General features: G+C 36.6%; 1 protein-coding gene across 2 annotated transcripts in view; it reads left to right on the top strand.

The window, feature by feature from the left end:
• The window catches only part of STON1 (stonin 1), a 133,237-nt gene extending 124,074 nt beyond the window's left edge, over positions 1-9,163 (top strand). Inside the window, exon 12 of one of the 2 annotated variants that reach the window (XM_006159002.2) lies at positions 8,931-9,163. In XM_006159002.2, coding sequence (XP_006159064.1) covers positions 8,931-9,038 — 108 coding nt within the window. In that variant the 3' untranslated portion in view covers positions 9,039-9,163. The remainder of the gene's footprint in view (positions 1-8,930) is intronic. The other variant, XM_006159003.1, reaches the window with a different exon arrangement.
• Positions 9,164-9,463: the final 300 nt, after the last annotated feature.

The raw sequence follows: 9,463 nt of genomic DNA on the forward strand, positions 1-9,463 counted from the left end.
CTTAGCTTTTTCATAGATAAGCTTCCTCCTTGCCTTTCAAAGCATCTTTTGAGCAAACTTTTTTCTCAGGTACTTGATCTTCAGCTCCACAATTTTTTTCCCCTTTTTCTTAAGGGTTTCTGGCACAGCAGGAACCTTCTTCTTGGTGGCTTCTGCACAGCAGGAGCCTTTTTCTTGGTTTCTGCCACAACAGGAACCTTCTTTTTCTTCTCTTGAGTGCCCTCCATGGTTCCAGCTGGAAAAGAGGAAGATCCCCCAGTATATATATTTTTAAACTACCAGAGAAAGATGGAGAAGGAGAAAGCACCCTCAATGGGATGCAGTTGTGCTGCAATACCTTTTCCTCCATTTCTATCCTGTCAGTATTTTGTGCATGCATGCACACACACTTGGCTGGACTCAAACTATGACTGGCCATTTGGTATCTAGCTTCCTTTAACCACTAGGCTATAGCACTGGCCCTACACTGAATTTCTTCTCTTTTCTTCTTTTTTTTTTTAAAAAAAAGATATTTTTGCTATAGGGCATGTGTGCTTGCCCAAGAGACAGAGACAAAAAAAAAGAAATCATCTCCCAGGGAGATGGCCACACTGCAATCCTTTTTCCTCCTTTCTTCTCTTGAAACTTTGGGCACACACACGCACATGTGCCTGGAGTGAGCCTTAAGCTGCTGGTCCTGGGATTTGAACCATGGTAGACTATGTGGGAGTCCAGTGTGACACAACCACTATGCCATCTCTAGGTCCCTCATATAGTGAATTTTTATACAAGAAAAACTTCCCTGCTTTTGCCATTACTTTCTTTGTTTTGAATAGTATTGAATGTAACTAAATTTAGGAAAGTTGAAAGAACTTTCAGTAGTCTTTTTAGAGGTTTACTATTCAGTGTGTTTTAAAGGCCAGTATCATCAGTTCTCACAGAAGCATGTTATAAATGCAGAATCTTGAGCCCCCCCTCCAGGGGACTGGGTCAGACTGTGCATTTTAATAAGACTCTCAGGTGATTTGAATGCCTCTTAAACTTTGAGAAGCAATGTTTTTTGGTTGGTTTTTGTTTTGTTTTAATGTATTTAGTATATTTTATCTGTTATTAATTAGCAGATGGAATTAACCTTAAAAATTTATTATTTGGGATCAGCAGATGGAATAATGATTATATCACTGGATTCCCACATAGTGGACCATGGTTCAAGTTCCAAACCCAGCAGCTTAAAACTCACTCTGGGTGCATGTGCGTGCATGCCCAAAATCCTGAGAGGAGAATGAAGGAGAAGGGATTGAAACATGGCCATCCCTCCCTGGGGGGGTGATTTCTCACTTTCTGTCTCCCTGTCTCTCCCTCTCTCCAGTGAATGCATGCATCCTATAGCAAAAATCTCTCTAAGAAAATATTGGCTAACAGTTGGGGGGGGTGAGTTGGAAAGTATTAACATACACAATGAAAAAGGGCTAAAAGATAGTCACTGACCTGCTTACTAGATGAGAATTAGTTAAATGATATGGACATGTTACTTCAGAGGCTTAGAGGATATTTAAAATTGACAAAGATTAAAGTAATAAAGATATTTTAGGGAAAACTAATGGTGAAATTAAATATTTTATTAGAGATGAAAGTGCTCTATGCAATAAATAGAATACTTACAGTAGAACGTGAAGCTGAATATCCTGCATCTTTATTAAATAGTTTTGCAAACTTACTGATTGCTTGCTTTGTGCCTTAGATCAGGGGTTCCTGACCTCCTGGCCACAGATCAGTGCTGGTCCATGGCCTGTTGGCCATCTCCCATCTGCTGGCCAGGCAGTGGGGGGGTGGGTGGCTGGTGAGCAAGCAAGGCTTTGTCTGTGTTTGTAGCCACTCCCTATCATTGGCATTGCTGCCTGGGCTCTGCCTCCTGTCAGATCAGTAGTAGTGCTGGATTCTCATGGGACCATGAACCTTATTGTATGATTGTTTCATTGTATATTCTTTTGTGGTAGTGGTGGAAATGGGGTGCATGGTGTATGTGGTGTGCTTGGGTCATCCCAGGAGCGACCTTCCACTCTCCAGCTTATCCATGGCAGGATTGTCTTCCATGGGGCTGGTCTTTGGTGCTGGGAAGGTTGGGAACCCCTGCTTTAGATGCTAAAACAGTGATTAGTTGCTACTGTGTAGCACTGTCACTGTTCTCTGTGTATGTGTTTTATTTTTAATAGGTAGTGCATGTACGTGGTTAAAAATCGAACACTTTATAAAAAGGCATACTGTAAAAAGTCAAGTTTCCTCTCCATCCTTTTGCTTCCTACTAGTAGCTGTCTTGAGTACAAATAAGTAACTATTTATATTAGTTTTTAGATGTATTTACCAAGCTTTTTAATTCAAGTTAAGTAATAAAAATAGCACGAACAATACAATATTCTGTACCTTACCTTTTTTCTCTTAACAGTGTTTCTATTATATCAGTATATCTCATAATAGTATATCTTTTAATGTCAAGAGATTTTCTTTGTATTAATATTATAATAGCTGTATAACATTTCATTGTAAAATTATTAAAATTTAACCAGTTCTCTACTGATAGATATTTATTATTTTCAATCCTTTGCTCTTAAGTATAGTATATGTAAGCCATTTCATATTGTGCAGATATATCTATTAAGTAACCAGAAATGGATAACTGAGTCAAAGAGCAAATGTATTTGGCTAGATATTGTCAAAATGCCCTCCAAGAAGGTGTTCCAACATATACTCCCACTATAGTGTTTGAGAGTGCGTCTTTTGCTATAGCCTTGCTAATAATAATGTGATTAAAAAAATAAAGCAAAAACTTGGATCTTTCCTATTATTAAAGGTAAAATACGTATCTTGGTAGATTTTTTTTTTAACTTTCCATGTATTTCAGGGCTTTATTATTTACTTTCTTTTGGTAAACTAACTGCTTATTCGTTAAATTTTGTAGTTTAAAAAAATTGGGTCATGATGCTAGTGGCTGGTGTAGTGGTTACATCTCTGGACTTCCACATGGCCAACTGCAGTTTGAGTCCCAGACCTGGTTTAAAAATCACACCGGACATATGTGCATGGTGTGCCCGAGATCCTGGGAGGAGAATGGAGAAGAGATTGCAGCATGGCCATCCCCCTCCACCTCCTGGGGGGGTGATTTCTCACTTTTCCTCTCTCTCTCTCCCCCTTCCCACCCCGCCCCCCAGCAACTGCATGTAACCTGAGGCACAAACGTTTTTTAAAAATTGGATTATTGGTCTCTTGTTTAGTAATTTCTAATAGATATGTATTGTTTTGGGGGAGATTAGCCTTTTGTTACACAGAGAAATACTTTTTCCTCTGTTGTTTGCTTTTTTTTTTGTATGCATATATTGTATTATTTAACCTTTAATTTTTTTGCTTCTGATCTTGAAGTCATGAATAGAAAACTCTCTCTTACATCAAGATTTTAAAAGGATGGGAACCAGCAGTTGGCATAATGACTATGTCGCTGGACTCCCACGTAGTCGACCGCGGTTTGCGTCCCGGACCCGGTGGCTTAAAACTCACGCCGGGCGCATGTGCATGCATGCCCAAAATCCAGAGAGGAGAATGGAGGAGAAGGGATTGCGGCATGACCATCCCCCCTGGGGGGTGATTTCTCGCTTTCTGTCTCTATGTCTCTCTCTGTCTGGTGAGCGCACGCGCCCTGTAGTGAAAATCTCTCTCTCAAAAAAAAAGGATTTACTCATGTTTTCTTTTCATATACCTTTGGTTTGGTTTTTAAGTACAAATCTGGACTCATTCAGTGTTTATCTTGTATCGTGTAATGTAGGGTATAAACTTTTTTTCAGGTGGTTACTCAATTTTCCTTACATTTACTGAAAAATGTGTTTTATCCCTACTACTAAGAAATTACTCCTTTATCATCTACTAAATTTCTGTATGTATTTGGATTTATTTCTTGACCTTTTTGTTCTATTGATTTGTCTGTCCATAGGCCCGTACTACATTAATTATTGAGACTTAGAAATATCTGATAAAGCTAGTACTTCTGGGGCTGGCAGGTGGTGTGGTGGTTAAGGGCACTAGACTCCAACATGGCTGATTGCAATTTGAGTCCTGGACCTGGAGGCTTGTTTTCTTACTTTCTCTCTTTCTCTCACACTCACTCACTCTGTACCTCTTTGGTAAAATTAAACTAACTAAATAAATAAAGTTAAATAATTATTATTTATTATTTATATGTTCAATTGCTATACATCATTTAGGTTGTAAAGAGATTTTACCCAACGTGGTAAACACCACACACCAGGCGAGTTGAGCATACTAAACATGACATGATCAAAAGACAACAAACCATATCTGTGTCTCACAAATATCTTACTTCAAATTTCCCTTCCTGCACTCTTCCCCTCTCCCACTCTCCTTCCACTTTGTCCCCAGTGTCCATAACAATTTTTAATACTTTTACATCCTCCAGTCTTTCAGTCTCTACCATAGAGTGTAGGTGTAGACAGTTGGTATATGTTAAGTGGAGAATTACAATGTCTCTTTTTCATAGCCTGACTTGCTTCAGTCATCAATAAATCTTCCATATTTGTCCACTTTCTATCAAATGCCAGGGTATTGTTGTTTTTAATGGCTGGATAGTATTCCATGTAGTATGTGTGCTACACATTTGGGTTGGTTCTATGCCTTAGCAATCATGAATAATGCTGCAATAAATATAGTTGTGCAAACACTTTTCCAACTGAGTGTTCTCCTGTCCTTTGGGTAGATACCCAGGAGTGGGATTGCTGGATCACATGATAGTTCTATTTAAAGATCTTTGAGGAACCTCCATATTGTTTTCTGCAGTGGCTGGACCAATTTACATTCCCACCAACAATGTAGATTTCCCCTTTTACCACATTCCTACCTTCACTTATCATTTTTGTTTTTTAAATATTTGCCATTCTGGATGGGGTTAGGTTGTAGTTTTGATCTGTATATCCTTTATGATGAGGAATGTTGAGCATTTTTTTTTTCTGTTTGTATGTTTTCCTTAGGAAGTTGTTTATTCAGCTCATTTTGCCATCTTTTAATTGGTTTAATCATTTTTTTTCTGGATAGACGCTGAGATCTCTGCCTATTCTGGTTATCACTCCTTTAACTGAGAAATAGTTTACAAAAATTTTCTCCCATTCTGAGGGTTGTCGATTCATACTAATTACTGTGTCCTTTGCTGTGCAGAAACTTCTTAATCTGATGTAATCCCACTTGTCTATTTGGGGATTATTGTCTGTGCTTTGGGAGTCTTGCATAAGAAGTCTTTGCCTACACCAGTGTCTCCCAGAGTTTCCCCAGTGTTTTCCATGAGTAGGTTTATCATCCGTGGTCTTAAGTTTAGATCAAAGATCTAATTTAAGTTGATTTTTGGATCAAAGATCCACTTTGAGTTGATTTTTGTTAATGGTGACAGATAGGGGTTCAGATTCATCTTTCTGCAGGTGGATAGTCAGTTTTTCTAGCACCATTTGCTAAAGAGGTTTTCTTTTTCCCACTGGATTGACTGGTACCCTTTGTCAAAGATAAGTTGGTTTTATGTTCTGGGGTTTATTTCTGGTGTCTCTACTCTGTTCCATTGGTCCTCATGTATGTTTTTGTGCCAATACCATGCTGATTTGTTTTTTTTTTTTTTTTTTGAAAGGATAGGGCATGTGCACTTGCCAGAAAGACAGAGACAAAGAGACAGGAAGTGAGAAATCACCCCCCTCCCCCCAGAGGGGATGGCCACTCTACAATCCCTTCTCCTCCATTCTCCTCTCGGGATCTTGGGCACGCATGCATATGCGCTTGGCGTGAGTTTAAGCCGCTGGGTCCGGGACTCAAACCGCGGTTGACTACATGGGAGTCCAGTGACATAGCCATTACGCTAACTGGTGGTCCGAATACCATGCTGTTTTGACTGTCACAACTCTGTAAGATATTTGGGGGTCAGAAAGTGAGATGCCATCCACTCCACTCTTTTATACGGGATCTTTTATGGTTCCAGACAAATTCTATGATTGTCAAGTCTCCTGTAATTTTAGAGAGAGTGCATTAAATATGTAGATTAATTTGGGTAGGATTGCCATTTTGATTAATTCTTCCAATCCAGAAACATGTGATGTCTCCTTCCACATTTTTGTGTAATTTTTGATTTCCTTTTTAAGATCATCATAGTTTTCCTTATAGACGTCTTTGAATTGGTTAGTTTTATTCTTAGGTATCTTATACTTTATGTGGCTATGGTAAATGGGATTGCTTTCTTCCATTCTGTCTCTGCTTATTGTGTGTATAAAGAAGTGCTATAGATTTTTGTAAGTTAATTTTGTATCCTGCCACTTTACTGTATCCATTAATTACTTTGAGAAATTTTTTCATGGATAGCTTTGGGTCTTCTATGTATACAGTCATGTCATCTGTAAACAGACATCATTTCAACTCTTCTTTTCCTATTGGGATGCCTTTTATTTCATTCTCATGTCTGATTGCAAAGCTAGTACTTCTTCATTGATGTTCTTTTTCAGTTTTTCTGGATATTCTTATTTACTTTTTCATAATAAATTCATAATTAGCTTATATGGTTCTAAATAAAACCCTGTTGGTATTTTCATTAAGATCACATTAAATTCATAGAATTTGATGATTTAATGGTGTTTGGGAGGAATTGGTTGCGATTTTAGATGGGGTGCCCAGGGGTGGCCTCAATGAGAATGTAATAGGGTAAAGATCAGAGGAAGTAGAGGAATGAACCATTAGAATTTTGGGGTTTATACATTTCATACAGAGAGAACAGGAAAATGAAAGTCCTGAGATGTGAGAATGCCTGTGTTCAGGGAACACAGAAGAGATCAAAGCATAGTGAGGGGAAGTAAGAGAAACTGTGGCCTCTAGGTCTTTAGTTTTTTGGTGGGAAGTAATTGAAGAGTTTTGAACAGAGAATTGACATTTGATTTATGTTTTTAACAGAAACACTCTAGCTTTTATGTTTATAGTAGACTGAAGGTTGGCGGACAGGGAAAAATGAATGAGGATATTAATCTGGGTAAGAGAAGATGGTGGCTTAGATAAGAGTAATAGTTGAGAGGTGGTAGAAGTGCTTGGAATATAAATAAGCTTTGTATGTAGAACTAACATTTACTGATGGATCTGGATGAGTTATGAGTAGGAGGAATAATAAATGTCTAAGATTCTTGACCTGAGCATTTTGAAGAATGGGTGGCCATTCTTCACCCAGATGGTGGAAATTGTAAAATGTAGAGAAAGTGATACTATTGGCCTAGTTATAAATTTGCTTCAGATGTCTACTGACATTCAGGAGGTGATACTGAAATAATTGAATAAGAATCTGGAAAGGTATGAATTTTGAGACTTATCAGTATATATATGGTGTTTAAAATTAGGAGTTTAGAATCATGATTAGTGAATATAAATAAAAGTCTTGGATACCCTAAAAATGAGAGATAAGGGAGATAAAGTGAAATCAATAAAAGAGACTAGTGAGTGGCTAGAAAGTTAGGTGGAAAGCCGAGAGTGTTCTAAAAGCTAAGTAAGGAAAATAGAGTATTTCAAAGAGTAGTGTCGAATGCTACCAATAGGTCAAGTATTTAAGTTTATTCCTTGCTAACTTATCTCTTTAGTTGCTGTGTTAAATGAGCTCTTTCTCTTTATCTTCTGTTGGTTCTATGCATGAAACTATGAATTTCTATATATTAATTTTGAATCAATTGTAACTTCTTAGTAATTTTTCATCAGTTATCTTGGACTTTTGAGGCATGTAATCATTTACATCTATAAATTTATTTTATCCTTTCTTTTTTAATCTCAACTTTCCCCCCCTTTTGTCTGATTGTACTAGTTAGTACCTCTATAGTGTTTAAGAAATTGGGTAATAGTGGATATCCTTGTCTATGTCCTGACTTTCATGGGAATGCATTTAAATTTTCCCTATTAAGCTTGTGACTGGCTTTTGGATTGAGATATGAGTGTGTGTGTGTGTTTGTAGGACATAGTCTTTGATTTTATTTTGAGTTAGAAATATAAAATGTATGAGTTTTATCAAATGCTTTTTCAACATCATTAGAGATGATTGTATGATTTGTCTTCTTGGGCCCAGTGATATGATTTTTTATATTAATAAATAAAAAACTATTTTTTGCATTGCTTGAAAAAAATACCACTTAAGAAAGCTATCTGAATAAGTTGTTGCTGTTATTGTTCTCCTAATTCTGTTCATATTTTGTCACCTGTACTGAATTTTGAATTTGTTACTGTTATATTCCTGTGTGCTTTTTAAGATATATGCCAGTGAAAATGTGGTATAGTCAAATTCAGAAAAAAAATTTTTTATACAGGACTCTCTATTGTTCTTGAACAATCTAGGAACATCCCTTCTTAGGACTTTTCACTTTTGTTCCCTTTGCCCAGAATGCTCTTGAGTCAATTTATGCTTGGTTTTATCCTAACTTCAAGTCATTTAGTCAAAATTCAAGCCCACCCTAACTATCCTATTTAAAATTGCAATCCCATATTTATATTTGTGATCTTTCTTTTACTACTCTTTTTAAAAAATAGCACTTATCTCTTTTTAATAGTTTATATAATTTGCTTATTTATTAGGTCTCTGTCTCCCCATTAAAATGTAAATTTATTAAAGACAGGATTTTTTTCCTTTTTTTTTTTGTCTCTCTCTCTCTCCCTCTCCCTCCCTCCCTCCCTCCTTCCCTCCTCCCGGCACACACAGATATATGCCTACTGCCTAAAATAGTATCTGACTCATAGGACCGCAGATATTTGTTGTGATATTAATGAATAAACTATCTTTAGAAAGCCTTACTTTTAAGTAACTCACATTTAGGGTCAGAATAATCTCATTTGCTGTAGCAAAGTGATGTAAATGATCCTGTAACTTGTGAAATTAATTTAGACTATTTTTCTTCCTCCAGGTTCATCGAAGCAAGAACAAATGGAAATTCTATTTGAAAGATGGTGTTATGTGTTTTGGAGGGAGAGACTATGTATTTGCAAAAGCCATTGGTGATGCAGAGTGGTAAACTTTATGAGCTCAGTACATCAGTTTTGTAAACATCAATGGGACTATATTGCATGTTGTTAAATTACTGCTAAAAAAAAATATATATATATATATAGTCCAGCACAGAACTGTTCAAATTTTCAGCTCACTATATGGAATTTAATAAAATTAGAATTCAGATGCAGATACAAATATTCACTTTTTATATTTATTTTGTTTTCTGATTTAACAGATTAGATTTTTTTAACCCTCATTAACTATACCATTGTAAAGCTTATAGCAAGGGGTATTATAAAGCATAAAGAAATGTTATATTTCTTTATTCTTAAAGTTTAAATTAGATTCCAATTCTCCTTCATGGTTAAGTCAGTATTTGTTATTAGATTGGGGGTGGCAGTCTTCCACCTCTCACCAAACCATGTTATAAAATGTCTTGAGAAATTT

The sequence above is a fragment of the Tupaia chinensis genome, unplaced genomic scaffold, assembly GCF_000334495.1.
Source record: "Tupaia chinensis unplaced genomic scaffold, TupChi_1.0 Scaffold000622_1, whole genome shotgun sequence".
NCBI classification, from domain to species: domain Eukaryota; kingdom Metazoa; phylum Chordata; class Mammalia; order Scandentia; family Tupaiidae; genus Tupaia; species Tupaia belangeri.